This window comes from Pezoporus flaviventris, unplaced genomic scaffold (assembly GCF_033815535.1).
Source record: "Pezoporus flaviventris isolate CSIRO_AGI_PZ_B2104156 unplaced genomic scaffold, CSIRO_AGI_Pfla_v1 ptg000021l, whole genome shotgun sequence".
Classification (NCBI taxonomy): domain Eukaryota; kingdom Metazoa; phylum Chordata; class Aves; order Psittaciformes; family Psittacidae; genus Pezoporus; species Pezoporus flaviventris.
Genome location: NW_026892569.1, coordinates 9,358,471 through 9,378,420, shown reverse-complemented (window position 1 = coordinate 9,378,420; position 19,950 = coordinate 9,358,471). Strand labels below are relative to the sequence as shown.

At 37.6% G+C, this 19,950-nt stretch overlaps 1 protein-coding gene across 42 annotated transcripts in view; it reads right to left on the bottom strand.

The window, feature by feature from the left end:
- SLMAP (sarcolemma associated protein) overlaps positions 1-19,950 on the bottom strand; it is an 83,479-nt gene that overhangs the window by 41,955 nt on the left and 21,574 nt on the right. For 22 of the 42 annotated variants that reach the window (XM_061455916.1, XM_061455918.1, XM_061455942.1 and 19 more), the window contains 3 exons: positions 7,644-7,797; positions 2,335-2,407; positions 993-1,029 (listed from right to left, as the gene is read on the bottom strand). In XM_061455916.1, the coding sequence (XP_061311900.1) occupies positions 993-1,029; positions 2,335-2,407; positions 7,644-7,797 (264 nt within the window). The remainder of the gene's footprint in view (positions 1-992; positions 1,030-2,334; positions 2,408-7,643; positions 7,798-19,950) is intronic. The other 20 variants (XM_061455943.1, XM_061455954.1, XM_061455952.1 and 17 more) reach the window with 1 other exon arrangement.

Sequence of the window (19,950 nt, the reverse complement as noted above, 5' to 3'; positions counted from 1 at the left end):
GTATCCAGTTATGAAGGTACATTTAAGATTGTCTAATAATGACACTTTCATTCATTCATTGTTCTGCTACTGTTTATTCCTTGGTTTGTGATAGGACTTTCCAAAACTGGACTGAGGACCCACTGTGTAAATGTCTAAATGTAAAGAGTTTAAGGCTTTTGTTTCAGACCAGATTAAACTGACAAAAAAAACAAGGCGCGCAAAGGTGAAGCCATTCAACCCACGGACAAACAGAAATTAGGGGCTTCCAGAATTGGAAATAAAGCCTCTCCTCTTCCAATTTAATGCCATTATCACACACACATTTCAAACACGTTTCCTGTTGACCATCATCTTCATAATTTGCCTTTGTAAGTATCTATGTCAGATTTGGGGACTATTTATATTATCTTTAATCATAACTCAAATTGTTCTGGACTTGGGGAGAACAGAAGAATTGTTTTGGGGTGGTTCTTCTACAAATTTATTTACTAATTCTTGTAGGCTCTTCCTACATTGACATAATTTTGAAGCTGATTTTCGCACTTATACCTGCAGTCCTCAGAATTCGTGCCCTTGTCCCCGATTCAAGATATATGTGCTGTTCTGAAACCTCAACTAAAATGCAGTGTCTTATTAACTCCTCGTACTGCTGACTTCACAAGTTTCCTTAGCTTCACAGAACTTCACCCTTTATGTTTAGAAGTCTGAGTCGAACCTGTGTTCAGAAGTCTGAATTGTTTAGAAGTCTGAGTTGAAACTATTTAATTCTTCTTCTTAGAGACTAGAGAGACAACCAATTCCTGATCAAGTTCAGCTACCTTAAAACGTACACTGCAACACGGCATTACCTTCTCTACTTTAAATGTCACTCAAAATACTAAACTAGTAAAAACTAGGTACCGCAAAACATATATAGATGTAACTAAATTCCTCTATTTCTTCATCTTTATAATATGCCAGAAAACAGCATGTGGCTGAATAAGGCAGAACACAGCAGACTACTGAATTACCTTGTCAACAGGACTTGGTAATGGAGCATGGATAACACTAAAAGAAAAAAAAAAAGCAAAAAAGTTAAAAAAAAGTGAACACAAAGCGCAGAACTGCAGTTAAAAAAAATAATTTAGATCCCTAACACATTTAATCAAGATGCTTCGTATTTTGAAGTTTATTCGTCACATAAAAATGAAGACTTGATACATAAACATGCAAAACCAGTTCATACTATGTTGACCAACATTTTCAAAGTTACAGAACTGTTTTCAGATTATAAATCCAAGGTCTATACTTTTATTTCAATAGCTATATAGTACTTGATTCTTTTAGAACTGATTCGTTAAGATTTAAACCAATTCACATGCACAAAACAACAGCTATGAATATATGGATATATTACTCGTGCAAATTCAACAAACTGCATAAAATAATATTTGGTAACTTACAGAATTTTGTATGCTTTTACTAGAACAAGGTTTATATTTGCACATTTTCATCAGACTAAAACATTTAATACCATATGTTTTCACACTTCTTACTAAAACAATTACAATGAAAACTTCCTGCAATACTTTGACTTATCTTCTGAGAAGCAAAGACCCGAAAGCTTCATGCAAATATTTCTGCATACTAATGCTAAAAGAATGCTTAAATAAGCAGTCAAAAACCACACAATTGGTAAGATTGAAAGATGATTAAGAAGATTAATATTATGTAATTTGTAATGTGCACTCTATTAGTGGAAACAAAACATTTTTTGCTCCATAACATGCACACATATACAGAAAGCGCTCTCAATATTCATCTGAGTTTACAAACATTATTCCATCATATTTTATGATTATTTCCCTCATGCCAAGCAAAGCTTTCTTTCATTGTGACACTAAATAACTGCACCAGTTACTGCATTACTTATCTGAAGACTATAAACAGTGTTACATGTACACACAAAGAAATACTATTAACTTCACTTTAGTAGAGTCTATGTGTATTTAAAGGAGCCAAAATAATAATCCCACATAAAAGAGTGAAGGATAATTTGCTCATTTGCTTTGTTTTTCCCTATATTCTTCCGTTTATAATACCCATTCCAGTACCCCAAACCACAGCCAGTCAGAAAAGCACAACTTGATAAGAACTTCTTTATCTTTCATTGCTGTCTTAATTTCTAAAAGCAACAAGCAAATGAGATTTCTTTTTTATAATGCCTGAAAAAGACCCATGCTCTCAGCTACTTCCTTTCTGTGAAAATGGGAAAAGAAACTGTTCCTATGCTGATTTCAAACATAATATTCATCAAGTCTTCATTACACAGTAGTTTAATTTTGCTGCATATGAATAGATACTCATTCTTACTCTGATCGCAATCGAGCTTCCATTCCATCTGGAAGAAACAGTTTGATTGTGGAGACTATACATCCATGAGTAACTGAAAAGAAACAAATACCAAGTCATGATGATTCATTATTATTTAAGTTCAATGGTTAATGTTATAGTAGCCAAGCAAACTGTCCTAAGAAACTTTGAGGGAAGGAAACAACCAGAGTGCCTTCAAGCATCAGTGCATGGATCTGCCTTCTCAGATCTCCAGAGCCTGGAAGCTTTACTGATGAGTTGATGCTGTGTACTTCAACTTGGCTGTGAAGAACTTCCAGTTCCAGTTCTTCCACATGCAGCAGTACCTGCAAGTTGTCTTTACTGCGGCAAGTTAAAAAAGTTAACTGTATGTTTTGATCATAAAATGAAGAAAAAGGAAAGCATTCCCTGTGCTCGGTAACACGAATGCACAAGTACGAACAAAATAATGAGCTACCATTTTGACAAGATTCCTATGAGGATATCCAGGGCCTTAAAAGGTAACACATCCAATTTGTATCACCAGACACTCACTTTAGCATCTGGGACTTGTCAAGTGGTTGCTATTTACAAACACAAGCATCAAAAAGGAACACAAAGAAAGAGTGTAGAAACTACAGAGAAGTGCATGCGCACCCTCTTGAATGCTATGACCAGCGTTAAAGGCAATGTATCTCTTTTGGTATGCTTATAGTACACATCCAATGCACAGCCCTAGATAAGTGGCCTCTCGCTTTACCAGGAGAAAGCTTGCTCCTGCAGGACTAAAGTCAAGATTCCATGAACTCAAGAAGATCCTAAAGGATAAGAGGAGACAATGCAGTATTTGATTCTTCCATCGAGTTCAGCCTCTCTTCACAGTGTTTCCCAAAAATGTTACTGGCATCATCTTCAATGACATTTAAGTCAAATTACAGGTTTTCTTGTTTGTCTGTTTGTTTTGGAGGGTTTTTTTGTCTGTTGTGGGGTTGCTTTTTTGTTGTCTTAGTGGGTTTTTTTTCCCCTTGTATGGTTCTATAAACTGGAAAGTAAGAATTCTTTCCAGTTACATGTTCCTAAAATACTGCCTCAAGCTAGATATATGTAAGTATATGGTCGTCTATCATCTGCCACTATACCTGAAGTACTCACCAACATACAAGTGGCTGCTCTACTTTCATGGTTATTAATATCAGTAAAACAGTTAATCTGGCTTTGATAAAACAGGGCCATGGGTGTTTTAGGACATCATCAGTACTCCAGGGAAACGAGACAGGTCTTTGAGGAAGCTACCTCAATAAAATCTAAAAATACAGGAGAAATTTTCCAACCGAAGAGAACTGTTCTTAGCCTTTATTCAGTGCTAAAAGCTAATGATGCTTTAGAGAAGTATCTTCTTGGCTACTGCACCTTATTTTTTCAAGCTGACCTGGTAAAGTATTAAATTTTCATGCCAGGGAAGAACAGCCAGGATCTCAGTCTCAAAAGAGATTAATCCACAGCTTCTGACTTTTTGGCTTTAGACTTAGACCCCAGAATTCCCAAATCTGTTCTTGAAAAAAAAAAAACCCTTTGAAGAAAACATCCAAAACATTACTGATATTAGCTGTAGCATGTAATACACCGCTTTTGTAATGAAGAATCTTTCCATTAATGTATAAAGAGGAAATCAGTGATTTCAAGAAGAAAGTGTTAGGGTATCTGAAATTAAAGACCAACAGACTGCTTTACCTTTGGGTCATGTATCAGGTCGGTCTGCTTGAGATTATATAATGTCAAAGTTTTTCAACATCAACACACAGAATGAAAAAACTCCCTTCTAAGCTGCAGGAGCTTTATTTGTGTAAAAGATTAAGAAACACAGAAGAGGGTCTCATACAGACAGAGAATGCGAAAAGGGTTTATAAAATAAAAATAGGTTTATAAAATAAAAAAAATTAAAAGAAAAAAAAATCAAACCTGTGGTCTGTCCTTTAGCTATCAGTTCATAATAATCAGAAAAATAATGGGAAAGTGGAAGTGGAAGGTACAGCAAAATATAAAATACTACTGAACTGATGAGTGGACAGCACAGTAATTAACTCTGTATTATTGCTTTTGGAGAATAATTAGAAAGAGCAATAAAGCAAGCTGCGGTTGCAGTTGCGATGGAGCAATCTCTGACCAGCCTCAGCCACGGCCCCTGCCCGCCCCGCGCCCCAGGTGACCCACGGGCCCCGCTCACCTCCGGCGCTGCCGAGGGGTCGGCTCAGGACGCGCAGCCGGGCCCGGCTCTCCCCTGCCCCAGCCCTCCCGAGCACAGCCTCGGCCCGCAGCCGACCGCGGCGCCAGGCGGCGCTGCAGAGCGGCGGCGGCCGCGGGGACCGGCCCGATCCCAAGCGATACTGTCATCGTTAAACTGATCTCAGCGGCGCTGCGACGATCAAACCACGCCAAGCAACTGCCCCTCGCGATCCCCTCACAGCGCCGTGTGCTGGGCAGCAGCACGCATCAAGCTCCTTCACCTACACTGGCTTTTCCAAACACCGTGCGCCACGAAACAGACTTTATTGAAGAGTCCAACCTGGACCAGGAACAAGTGCATAAACTGTACTTGAACTAAACCGTCCGGTATCATCCGACCCTGCTCCGAAGCCTGACGCTGTGCTCTTCACTGAGGAGTCACCATCCATGAACTCCTGGGATGCTCCAGCACCCACTGGGAAGTTCAGGAGGTGCTAATAGAATATGACCCACACTAACACAGGGAAAAGCACAGAGAGATGATTAATGGATCCTGGATTAAGGAGAGGGAAATGTGCTGGCCTGTGTGCTTGTCTGTGCTGTGAGAGTGGACAAATAAGGAAGCAGGAGGGCCGGGAACATTTCTCCAGGGCCTGTTCATGACTTCAGCTCGGCAGCAGAAGCTGAGGCATGGCCCTTGTGTAAGATACCCTGGAAAATCACAGGCTGAACGTGCCACTATTTTAATGAACCAAATCAAGATCGCATTTGCAAGGAAATGACTGAGATACAGCCTGAACAATGAAATTAAAATAAATGTATTCTAGCAATATTTACAGAACTCAGAATCTACATAAGCAAGTAAACGCTGCCTATCCTGTCCTCATTGCCTTGTAATCACGCACAGCGAAACGCTGAAACGGCTTGTCCAAGTATAGCATTATGTAAACACCAGAATACAAAATGGTTTAAAAGGGAATCCCTAATTTAAAAACAACTTTCATGCCCATTTCATTACTTTATTAACAGTAACATCTAAGACTGATGCAAAAAACCTGTTTACATGCATTCCAATTGCATTCATGGGTAGGTAAACACTTCAACTGTGACGCAGCTGTTTCATGCCCCAACATGATGATATGATCTTCATTCATTGCTTGGGGGAGCACAGAGAGGGAGGAAAGCAAACCTGGGTGCTCTTCCTTATTAGCTAGCCCCACACATTCATGAGTAACATGAGTCCTAATGTTCAAAGCTAAAGAGGAGGAAAGGAAGGCTGCAAAACCTGATCGCTCATTACACAAGTGTCAGGTCTCTGGGATTGTGTTTTGTGTAACTAACACAAAACCCTTGGGAAGAGCTACCACTGCCAAGGACTCCTGGCAAGAATTCGCTTACGATGAACTTTCCACAAACTTTCACATCAACTAATTGCAAATAATTGCTGATAAAATCAAGTGAACTCCAATTTTTCTTCCAACTGAACCTTAAAATAAAACCTGTTTAGGTCTAAATACACATGAAGAAATTGAGCTTCTTTCAGAAAGGACAGGATCTCGTCAAATGAATAGTCCCAGGTTCATTAAATGCAATGTATTGTTTAATTTATTCAATGTATACTGTTAGCTTTCATAAATATTTGCAATCACTTCACATGAAATAATACTTTAATTAACTCCCAGGCAATTCCAATTAGACATCCAGGAGTTAAATCTTTGCAACATCATTTTTGAGCAACGTGAAACAATGTGATGTGACCTCTATTACAATGAATCACTCAAAAATACTAAAGGTCCAGAAGCTTTCCATGACAAAATAACTAACCACCAATATTGCTTAACAATGTTTTCTTTAAAGGTGTATTCATTAACCTTCCTGTGATACTCCAGATGTTGAGAACTATGACCTACCCATCTACAGACAGGTAGACTTCATGAGTAACAGATGGAGCAGGCTTCATCTTTCTGTTTTGTTCACTTAATGACCTTTAAGAATTCTATTGTTGTACGACTGATGTGTTGTGGGGTTTCTCGAGGGGGGTTGCTTGTTTGGGGAGTTTGCTGGGTTTAAGAGAATTTTACCATCAGCATTTAAATTTAATGTTCAGAAATTAGTAAAGTGGAAGAGGAGTGATGGCAGTTCTGTGCGTTACTGAATTAGGATTCTTCAGAACATGACCAGAACTTCAATGCTTACAGCACATAACAGACCTACTGGGCAACTTTTAAGTCTTGGAAATATTGATTACAATCTAATAATGAACACGCAGACCAGTTTTCAGAAAGAGAAAGAAATGGTTCCTAAAACACTGTACATAAATGCAAAAGATAAGAGACTGAGGCTGCATTTTTATTGATTAACAGATACATAGCTATTACCACAATACAAGATCTCCTGAGTGTGCTTGCTAAGAAGAGGACAGCAAGAAAACAAAACTAAACAAAAATCCCATCACCTCATTTTTCAGCTAGCAACTTTTTTCCATCGTCTTTTTAAAGTACCTGCAGAAACCAAAATCAGGAACAGTCACAGAAAGAACCAGCAGGTTATTTTAGCAAAAATTAAATTAGCCCACTTCAAACTTACACTGTTTTATCAAGAAATTCAGTTTCATACTTCTGCCACATTATTAATTGTAATTTCAGGATTCATAGGCTTGAAAGGTAGTTACAAAAATAAAATTAAAAAACCCCAACACAGCACTACACACACGCCCATGCTGCGCTTCTTTAATTGCTGTAAGCCAGTTTCAGTGAAGCAATAGCTAAACATGTAGTCCCAGTTGAGCCTCCTTTTCTGAATCTGCATTTCCACTACACATACTAGCACCCATACAGAAGAAGGTGGGTCATGGAAGCAACCCAGTTAAAATTTAGCTGGGGGTGCAGGAGGGAATAGAGTCCAAGCAGATCATTTTCTTGATCTAGTTTACTGCGTGGCCCAAAGACCCATTGCCAGCAGAAAGGAGGGAAGAGACAACAAAATAAAGAGTCCAAAACACCAACCTATTTTCTCACAGCAAGGAATACCATTTACTGTTACAGATCAGGTTGTGGTAAGAGGATCTCAATACACTTGGAAAATAAAAAAGAAAAGATGATCCATACCCTTACCTTTCCGCGTGTTCTCCGTCACATCTACACCAAACTGGATGATGTCACCTGACATAATTTCACATGGTGGGCTTTCCTCGGATCCTCTGCTCAGTCTTTGACTATTAATAAAGGTACCATTACTACTTTTAGTGTCTTGAAGGTAGAACTGTAAAAACAAACAAAAAGGATAGTAAAGCATCTGGAAAAAAAAAAACACAAAATAAGTATGATGAAACATAAGCTCCAATAAAATTTTAATTGCTATAAAATAAAGCTTGAGCTCGCAGGGTAGAAGAGGACAAATGTATCAAACTCCAAACACCTTCCTCAGGATGCAACATCTTCACATTATCAAGAAGTATTTGTATTTGATTTTTATATTTTAAACGTATGATGAAATTCTAGCACATACACCATGCAAATAATTGCTACCAACTGTACTTAACCTACTGCCTGCATGGAAAGCATCAGACATTGTAGCAACACCACCTTTTGCCACACGTATAATAAAAGCTTACATTTATGTTGGTCAACACACAAAACCTCTACCTGCTTATACACTTAATATAACAGTAAGGAAGGCTAGCACTGAGGGAACCAGACAAAACTCTGCAAGAAAACAGAGTTCAGGAATTGTAATGTCAGACCATGGTGAAGCTAAGGGAGAAAAAAAAATATAGGATGCTTTTACCTCCCAGAGGTACTAGTTCACACCATTAAGTTAATCTCAAAATTGCTGCGTCAAGTAGCTTTGTAAATAACCGTTTGTAGAGTTAATTAAATTTTAATAGCGACTTATTGGATCAGAAACTGCTTATGACACAAGACTTCTGGTCAAAATTGCTCTGTCTGAAAAGAGGTTGTGAGTGAGTCACCTTGCAGAAGACCACACTCAATGGCTAAGACCTGATCAGCAGACAAGATGAAACAGGGGACTGGAATGTTACTAACCAGCCAGGTAACTACTGAAATGAGTCACTTTCAGCAGTTCACAATAGTTATTACAGGAACCTGATGGGATGGTAGAAATCCCCAGCTTCCTGCACTCGTAAGTAATCTCATCAAGTTTCAACCATAAGGCTGGGGGAGAGATGTTGCCTTCAGAGAAATGAATGTATTCCCATGTTTTTCTTATAAAGGCAAATGCCATTTTTTCTCAGGATTCCACGCAAGATTTCCCATGCCTCTATTATCACACTCCTCAAAAAGTAATAAATAGCTCAAAATCAGAGTGGAAGGAAAAGGAAGGGTTAAAACAGAGCAGGAGACCAGCAGTAGGGTCTAAAGGCCTCATACTGGAAAATGACGCCAAGCACATGATAAGTATCTTACATGCAGCAACAGGAATGCCAGCACGGGAAGGCTCCCCTAGGATGTATGTAACAGCAGCATGAAAAGCAGCACATGAAAGATATTCCCCCCCCAACAGATTGGTCTTTGATCTCAAATTGAAGAAAAAGAAAATAATTCTCAGTCATATATTCATACAGATGAAGGTAAACACAAATTATGGCTGCATTCACTGCAGTAACAACCAGACCCACCCTACTCTAAATATTACTCTATTATGAAATACTATATATTAATACATAATAGTATATAATATAGCTTTTATTACAATTGCAGGTTTGAAAGCCAATCTAATTAATTAGCTTGTTAATTTACTAATCTGAGAGTACTGAACCTTCTCATGGTTCAGTGCAGAGATAATTAGGTTTTTACTTCCTGTTTGTTCTTGATTAGCTTTCTGCTCCATTTGAATATCCTTCTGTTATGAAAAAGTGAGTCACAAGCAAGGAGAAACATACTTGTGCTTATTCTTCTCCACCCTTTTCTTTCCTATACATAATAGGTGCCTTTTATCCCTCCAACATTTTCATTAATCACTGCCCCTTGCAAAAACACTTCTGTAGAATCTGCAGATGGGGCACAGATTAAACGGCACAACAAAATACAGGAGAGTGAAGACAGGAAAGGAGGTGCAACAGAGCATCAGCAACAAAACTTCATCAGAACATCAAACAAAACAGCAGACACAAAATTCAAACTGGAAAAAGTAAACAAATGGTCACAGAAAATGCACATTAAGTTTAATATTATCAAACTAATGTCCATTTAACTACGATTCATTCTGTAAATTTTAGAAGAGATGCTCCTAAAGTCTTTACAAACAGAATAAAACCGCTCTCTTTCTGTATCCAGTAAAGAAAGAAGTAATGTCAACAACATGTTAACAAGCTGATGTATAAGGAGAAATGCACTGATTTCAAGACTTAGTAAAAAGGATTCAATTATCTTTAATGTCACAACTAGCTGGGACAGAGCTCATCCCTTTCATGTAACAAATTCAAACGTTACTCCTATGCTAGTTTTCCTGGTTCAAATGATCTTTCTCAAAGGTCAGTCCTCCATCACTTTTGTATCATTACTGAAAGTTACCTTTAGAAACAAAAACAAAATCAAATCAAGCACCAGCCCCAAAACAAACATGTATATGTTAACTAGCATTTATAGTAGTATACTGGTATTTATTACACTATTAATTATGCATATCCTTGGTGGGTGTTCCATTTCAATTTTTCACAGCAGCTCTGTGATACAGTGCCTGCTGTGAGCCCAGCACCATTTGCCCTTTCTGCTTCCACTGCAAACCAATGAACTCCAGCACAGTGCTGGCTTCAAGAGCAATTATAAATCCTTCCTTTCCCCAGTGCTCACTTCTGAGTTGCACCACCACCTCTTTAGTTGTACTGGCTGAGGCATTTGTTTAGTCACTGCAAACCAGTTTTGAAAGCAGATGTAAGTTATACGAGGAGGTGCTTAAGCCGGTACTGCCAGAAAAAAAAGGCAGCATATGCTGACCTAATTATACTTGATTCACACACCTCTTCAGATCAAACTCAACTCCCAACCTTTTGTGCCTTGTATTAACAATTAGTCCCGTTTGAGCAGAAATGGTAGCTCATGCACATTCAAAGCAACTCAGCTTTTGAGGACTGTTAAGGAGTTATCACATCCTTAACTCAGGTAACTATATGTATGGTTCAAGTGGTAGTTTCCCCTCTTTCTGAAATTACAACTATTACCATACAACTATTTAAGAAGCTTCCTTTCCAGTATCACACCACCTTCACACACAGAAGACAAAAAATCCTAGCCCATACTTCTTCCTTAGTAATTTATGTTCTCTCTCACTTATTCACCATTAATAAACTCTGTTAACTGCAGTCATCCTACCATGCTGCTTCCATAAAATTTATGGAGATGTTATGCTAAAGTAAAACCTGTGGTTCATCAGTACACTCAAACTCTTCCAGTACAGTCCATCTTCTTTAAAACAGTATTAAAGAAGTTGCAAAAAAACCCTACAATTTTTTATTTCCACGATTTGCAAGAAATTACGAATTAATTTTACAAATTTAGTATTTATCTTATTTCAAGTTACTATTCAGTTTTGCTGAATAAGCTCTGCTCTGACCTGTGGTGTATAAAAAAAAAATCTCATTCCATTTAAGTTCCATTGCTTTCTAGGTCGATGATTCAGAGCACCACCAACCAATTGCTAAATCACATTTATTTTTATGCAGTTAGCTACCACTACAATTTTCCCCTCTGCAACAAATTCCTAATATTTCCTGGTTAGTGAATAGAAAAATTCTTCCACAGACATTCTAGACTATAGTACATTAGATATATGCACATACAACACATGAATCCCACCTGCTATTAGGAAGCTGCAAAATTACTGTTCTCCAGAGGACAGATGGCCTATGGAATGTAGGTAGACTGTTGTTATATTGTTATTGTTATGTTGTTGTATTTCCTTGAAGACAACAAAAACCATTCTGCTTAATGATTACTATCATCACATCTTCCACGAGGCAGACTAAAGAGAACTCCTTACTTAGCCTGACAAGACATGCAGTGTTTTGCTTTTCAAGCCATACGCAGTCCTGATATAGCATAAGACACTTCTGAAGGATCTCGGAGAAAACAAAGGATGAGTTCACAGATACACAGAAAAACTTGAAAAGAAAGTAACACACTTTTTCAGTGATTTACCTGAGATTTAATGACAGTACAACACAATGGTAGAACAAACAACTGACAAGCTCTTACTTTAATACTTTACTACAAGACTTGCTTTTAGCCCTACCTTTTTCAATTTCATGATATATGGTGTTTCTCTCAATATGCTGCATTATTCACTGAGGACCAAACTAGAGATTTAACATGAAGTTCTAGAATTAGCCTAAAGTGTAGACAAATGCACTCGTGATTGACATTTTGGTTTGTAATTTTGTTCTGAGAAAGCCAAAGCGTTTATCTCCAAATAACTGCAGTACATAATAATCAGTCATACACACACACTCAAAAGCCAAAGATACCAAAGATCTTTCTGTTGTGTAACTGTTCATTACAGGATACAAGGTAAAGATGGAGAATAAGTGCTCCACGCACAGGGCAACAGAAAAATCAGTGTTTAAAGAATAAATATTCTATGCTTGATCACTAAAACAGTGTTTTTTCAAAAACTCTTATGAGCTAACTACCCCAAGTACAACAAAAAGGACAAAAGAACATCAAGTCCCTTCCACAGCAGAGCTGTACCAGTACTGCAGGAAGGCAGTAAATCAAGAATGGTGATCAAGACAGACTCACATAACATTTGCTATCACTATCTATAGCCATCCTGTTCCATTTTAAGAGCACATTTCTTCTACTCCATCTAACCCAGCTTGAAACTGCAGTTCAGGACAAATATGCTGAAAATTACAGTGAGGAGAATTACTGGAGAACTGAGTTTGTCTGCAGAGATGTGACATTCACTCCATGAAAAAGTCTACTTCTAAAAACAAAATATATAATACAATAATGAAACATATTTCAGCCTTATTCCATAGCTGAATTCATAATGAAGTAAATAAGCACCAAAATCTAGACCACTGATTTTTAGAGAAAGTCAATCATTAATGTGTACACAACTGCCATGTGCTTCAGAGCCCTGTCTTACAGCCTTTGAGTCATTAGTTTAAACCAGAAAGATTTATATTTGTCAAATTCTGAATTACAGCCACTAAGGGGATGCCAGCTGCATTTTTGCCTTGTTTACTGCCACAAAGGGGGAGCAAGGCTGTCAGCTAGAGTAGTTCAGCCATAAAACGCAGCAGTCACGATGACAAATTCTTCCCCTACTCATGCTACAAACTACACGATCAGTCATTGAACAGCTAATGCTGGCATTACAAATGCAGCCCAAGTACTAAAGCTAACAGTCAAATGCAGCAAGTAAATACAGATCTAGAAACTGCAATACCTGCCCTAAAGCAATACTTCAGTGCAAAATAGGACTGCAGACTTGTACAGTGATCTAGGTTCATCTACTTGTTTGATGCCAAGTATTCTGCTAGGAATTCTAAGTACACTGGCTCTGCACAATCTGAATTGTGCACAAAGAATTTAAAACAATAAGTAAGGGGGTCAAGCAAAGTGGCCCACATTTATCACACTATATCTGTAAAGCTTCTTCTCCCATACTATTAAAAGATCGTATCTTCCTTGAAGTATTAACACAGAGTACTTTCTCATTTTGGGAGCAGCACTTCTGCTAGCAGAGTACACTGTGCAAACCATACTGAATTCCACATCAGTCCTTTGGCTGCAAGATAGAGAAGTTTAAATGCTAAATTATCTCCAGATCCAATTGATTGAGTTTCTCATTCTGGTCTGCTTAGACACATCCTAAATTCCTTTCTTCTCAGTTGCCTAACTCCACCCACCTGTCAAGGAAGTAGAAGTATTTGTCTCCATGAGCAAGCATAATTCACAGGGTGGGGTGCATCAAGCAAAATTGCTTTTCTATTTACTTTTATATTTCTTCAACACATGGATCTAATAGCTCTTTGCTTACTAAATTCCAGCTCCTTCAACTTGCCAACAAAACCAGTGCATTAACTTCTGAGCTCTTAGCAAATCTCCTTTTTAAGATTATTTTAGCTACCTGCAGCAGGCACACACTATGAAACTAAAACTGCCCAGCTGTGAGACATGGATTTTCCAGTCTGATTGAACAGACTGAAGGAGTGGCAGCTATTCAATGGTTATTTAGGGCTGTAAGTATTGAAGACCCCAGAGAAGCACAACTTACTAGTGTTTTTCAGTAACTTCTTTGCAAAATAATAAACCATTCTTCCTATGCAGTAAAAAGAGGGAAAAAAAAACCCCACCCTTCTTTGATATAGCAACGGACAAAAGATATTCACCCTAAGTTTTCAACTGAAACTGTAAGCCTAACATAAATCCAGCCATTCTAATGAAAAAGGTTAAAATTCTCAGTTTTCAATAGGAATTCAGTACTATCCTTCCCAACTTGCCAGCATCTCCAAGGAGCAGGAGGAAGGGGACAGCAGGGAATATGCTCTTCTGCTGACCAAGTTGTTCTGTGTCCACTTACACCTTGAAGTTTTGTTGACTGTACTGCCAGGACAACCCTGCTGGTTGTTCATACCTGTCGTCAAGCAAAATAAACTGTGGCAGTAAAAGCAGTTTTGTGCCAGCATAACTGAGTCTGGGTACAAACAGAGTTCAGCCTTTTTCTGGATGTATCTGAACCGCTCGGAAGTATTAAACCCTCTGCTGCTTGCCATATCCCGATAGCTCAAGTGCTCTGAAGTTCACTACAGGCCCTGTCATTCAGCTTAACTTCCCTCTGAGCTAAAGTCAGCAAGGTTTACCTGAAAAGGACACTGGAGCTATGAAACGGAGGTGAAAACATGTTGAATTTGTGGGACGAGAAATCGCTTTTACACAGAGGGGCAATGCCAAACACCAAGAGGCTCTAAGAGCTTAAGCTCTGCACAAAACACGTTTGTCTTCAACTCTGGGCTGCTCAGTAGCAAAATGCCACCTTCCTCAACAAAACAGAGCAAACATTTCCAGGTGTGTTGTACCTGCAAACATTTCAACACAGATCTTTCTTTTGACATACAACACTGCACTGCTTATTTTAACTGGCGAGTTCTACAGATACAGTTACACCTATCAGAGTTTTAAATTATGGCATATTAAAAGCATTCACAAAAAAAAAAAACACCATGAAAACATGTTTGCAGAGCTAATACCATCTCCTACCTGTTGTGCCCATTACTTTCTAAACCACTATTCAAACCCCATATTTGCTAGTAGTTGTAATTAATCTTATCAGTCTGAAGGTGAAACGCTCAGGATTCAAGGTTATTATTAGTCAATAGCCCCATAATATTCTTCAGTATTTTCAGCAATGCACATAATTTGCTTCACGCCAGGAAAATTCAGAAACAGGATGTCAGGCATTTACTTTAAAAGGATTTATTGATTTGTATTAGGAAGTGATCATTATTAACAGGAAGGCTACTAAAAAGACTAAGCAATACTTTTTAATTATTAAGTTTTAGAACTAGCTACATGGAGTTAAAACCACTTTATTTAAATGGTTCAGGCTATTTATCATCAAATAAAATTCTTGAACAGTGTTGCTGAATTTTTTTCAAACTAATATTAAAGAAATTGGCAGAAGATGGCTATAAGTTTTGGACATCAAACTACATCACAACCCAGGTTCTTCAGTTTTAAGCAGAAGCAAAACCTGAAGTTCACAATTTAAAGCTTATATATACATATAAAAGAATGAGGATGAAGATCTCTACTGCATGTCTCCAAAGTTTGCTGTAATTATTCACTGCTGCCCTCAGCTTCAAACCATAGTCCCACATATCTTTCACAATCACAGTGCCATTCAAGACTGACATCTTCAACTCACACATGGCAATGGATGAAAGAAATAAAGGCAGCTGAACCCACCACCATCCTAGTTATCTGCTCCAGTTGGCTCGAAGGCAGGGACAGATGAACACCTCAGCATGGTTGCAGAATTCCTATGACTTCAGTTTGCTTAATTTGGGTGGTATATAACAATGACCTGAGCTAAAAATGAGCATACTTTAGAAGCTGGTTCCTAAGCCATATACTCACACCTCCCACTGCAGCATCATCATTCAAGAAGAGAATGGCAGAGAGCAAGCTGTACTTACACTGTCAACCATCTGATTTCAATCAAATGCTGCACGTCAGAATCTTAAGACCTTAAAGTACATTTCACAACCAGAATTTGGAGTTCTCTGTATTAGGAGATAGCTGTCTAAATTAAAAACAAAAACCCACCACGACAACCTGCATCACCTTTGCTTTCATAAAATGTAAGTAAACAAACTGCATTACAATTCCCGGAACCTCCCAACAATGGCCAATACAGAACTGTATGGACATCCCAACCCACTTTCAGATTTCTTTTATTTACATTAGTTCTAAAAGGAACTATCAACATTCCAAACACCTACAACAACAAAACTTCTGGATAAAATACAGCAATACTATGGTGATGGTAACTTACATGGAAAAAATTCTTTCATAAGATGATCATAGCAGGATGCCAATATCAAAGTAATAGCTTATACAGTGCTTTTACTCTCTGATTGCACACTCATCCAAAGCTTGGATGCCCAAATCTGCACCTCCCCCCTCCCCTTCCCTTCCTTCTCCCAAAAAAATACAAACAGTAACAAAGCTGGAATTCAACCAACATTAATAGAAACATTGTTAGAAAGGACTGTTCCCCTTGCTAACCCCTTTACTCTCACCCTCTTCGGGCTGAACTGGTGTCATTCAAGTAACCTCACACTCTCTTTTCTAGAAAAAACAATCTGTAACCTAACCAGACAGCTGTGAAGTTAACTGCTCCCAATAATCACATTCCATAACTGCAAAATGCAGTAAAACACCCAGTCACAGAAAAACAAGTCCTGACCCACCCTCGATTGCGCAGTACCACCTCATTCCTCCAACTTCTGGAATAAGTACACTTGAATGGAAGATCCATTCTGAATGGTGAGACCTGAAGTAATAGAAGGCATGGTACACAATATTCATTCCCCTCACCGAATAAAGTTTTCTGTGGTAAACAGAAGGTATAAAATAAAGTAGTTCAAAAGGGTAAAAGTTACTCAGGAGCACCGATCTATCTGTAGATTATTCAAATAATCCAGAAATGCATTTACTGTCAAAACGAGAAAGATGACAAGACACTTTCCAAAAACCTCAAGATAAAATGTTTTACCACAAAGCATGACACCACCATACAAGAATAGGTCTCTCTCCACATCAATGTCAGTACTTTTGATGCAAAAGGCTATTTTTAAAAAGAAATCTAGAGGAAGAGGTCTAATTTACAAGTAATTTACTTTATATATAGCTGACTGACTTGCTACAGTGAGACATCTGTCACCATAGTTACTAATTACTACTCTTTGGAACACCTCTTTTACTTAACTTTTGTCCTCACAAATTCCTGGAAATCAGCCTTCTGCTAAGAATGCTGGATGGTTTCAGGACAAGTAGAACAATTTTATATTTATGCTCTTCCCAGCTGAATCAGTCTGTCCCTTCACATATGTCATGCTTTAAAACCCCCGTTTCTAAGTAAATCACAAAACAGATGAAGGACATTAACAGCCTCCAAAAAGGAAATGCAACTCCATTCTGAATATAGACAAAGCAGAAAAGTTTCCTACAAATATATTCCACAACTCAGTACTAGTTCTATACAATTTTCTCAAGGAAAACAAAAAATTATTTGAATTTTCAGCCTACATGAAAATGCTCAAGTATAATTTTAATTCTGTGTGAAATTCTCATCGTGAAGATGCTGACAGATTTTTAAGGTATACTACTGCTTTAACTGCCAAACTAAATTATATTTACAATAAAGTGCGATCAAGGGAAAGATTCCCAAGAAATTATTACTCACACATGGTCCCAAGCTGCTTAAGTTGACTTATTAGAATAAGCAATATAACAAAGAGACTTACTTTGTATTACTGCTGTCATAGATGACAATATCCTACACAACATACAGAGGCTTTGAAACAACTTCCCTGCTTCATATTAAAAACCTGACTAGTGTAATGGACTCATAAAACCAGGAAATACTAGATAAAAAAACCCAAACAGGTTTCTAGAAGGATACTGGACCTGTTGCAAAGAGGCTGTTCTGCATTATTTTATTAAGGAAGCTCAGTCTCTTGTTATGCAAGACATTTATACAGCTATGGATCATGTATCACTGCAATACCAGTGATTACTTGATATAATTTACATCAACTTCTATCACCACATCAAACATTTACCCTGGGGAAAACATATGGAGAAGGTGACTTCCTGAGGTTTAGCTTAATGTTCTTAATATTAATCAATTACAGAAATGTACTGCAACATTATATGGCTTTCAAATAAAGAAACAAAAATGCCTTAATAGGCCGTTACCCAGAAATTCAGGCTTCTTCAGGATAACCACTTCAGATAACCTCAGCGAAATAGTATTGAAATACTCATCAATCCTGATGCCCTTACATGAATACCTTCCTCCAAAACTAGAATAAAAGCTAAACACTGTTGTTTACTGTAATAAATCCAGTGAGTGTTTGGCAACATGGCATACTCAAACTCTGCAGTAACAAAAGTAAACATTATCTTGTACAAAGTCCTAAAGACTCTATTTGCAGGATACATGTATCCAGACACAGAATGAGAAGCTCTTCAACGAGCACATTTCCATACAGAACTCTGATTTTTTTTAATTACCTTTTTATTTTTTATTTTTCAAATGTATGTTCCTAAAGGTCTGCAAGTTATCATTGCAATTTTCTCTTACCTTCCAGTGGCAAAAGCACCTGTACTAATATTCTCCAGTAGGAAAAAACACTAAGACTATTAAGAAGACTAAAATTTTTAAATTCATGATGAAGAAGTGGTTAAACTTGATAGTAACATTCTTTGGCCAACTTTATAAAGTGCGGGATCAAAATGAACTGTGGTCTTGTCTCCAACTACTGCAATGAAAAGTATGACATAAAAAGGGATATTTGTCATATTTCAACACAGCTTTGCCCTAATTTAAGACCAGAGGTAAGGCATAAATCTCTCCTGGTCTTTAAATTTCAAGAGACTGATCTTATTAAAATCTAGCATAAGTAAAAACTAAAATCAAATGTCTACAACATCTACTAAGATAAACAGTAAAATGTTTTAATGGAAAAACATCTGAGAATAGGCAGAATTGACAGAAAAAGCTAAAGACAAATGAAACCCAAATGTTTTTTTCAAAATGGAAATCTCAAAATACTGTCAGGATCTGGCACAGTAAATATTTAGACCAAGCAATCCAATACTAACACTATGCATTATTTCTCCTTCCCCTAAAATCTTGAATTAATAAGCGATTAGCAAAATATTAACTGAAATTGACATTTTCCTTAAGAAATTTGCATTATTAAACTTCTATCAGTGAACAATTACGTTTTTCACTCACAAGCAAATAGAAGAAAAACCACAAGAGAAGCCAAGATTACCAGATACTCCACCAGACTAAGAGCCGGAAGAGAAGATCTACTTATGAGAAAGGAAAAGTATAAGGCAGCTCATTAGTTTATCAAGAAACTCAAACTCTCAACCCTAACCCCAGACATTTTGAGGCAGGTGCAATACTGCAAAAGCTGCTACACTCTGCTGAGTTCTCCAATTAGTTAATCATTACACCAAAGCTCCTCTACTCCATGCAAAGAAGGATCTCTTCTCACATGTTCACTTTTCAACTGTGTAGAGAATGAAGGGAGAAGTTGTTGAAACTATTCTAACCTTTCCTCATTTCTCCTCCTTCCACACTGGGTTCTGCGTTTACCTACTACCATTAATTCCATACTGCTGTTTTATGACAGAGAAAACTCCCAGGGATCACACATTCAGATAGAGAAAAAAAAACACATCAGATTTCACAAACCCCTTCAAATGCAGTAGTGGTTTGGTACCGTCACATTAACACTTCGTAAAAACTAAAAATACCCTGGGAAAAAAAAATGTATTAAGAAGTTTTCTCCCTCCCTTTTAATAAGGGACATAATCCACTTGACTTTTCTATTGCAACTACAGTTGGTTTCTTTAAACAGACCTAGTTAATTCATCAATACTTTGCACAAAGATGTCTTGCTTTCTGTATCATCTGTTCCTGAACTATTTATTAACGCATGACAGATGTCACCAGGAAAAATAATGTTCAGTACATTTCTGAACTACAGTTAAAATGACCATACTGAAGATAAGCCTAATGTCATGGTGATATAAATTCCGTGCAGCCAATAAAGATGCAGAAGTAAAAGTCCTGACTCCAGAGAACTGCCTGAGTACAGATGACACTGTACTAACTTGAATCACGTCAAACTCAAGTTATTGT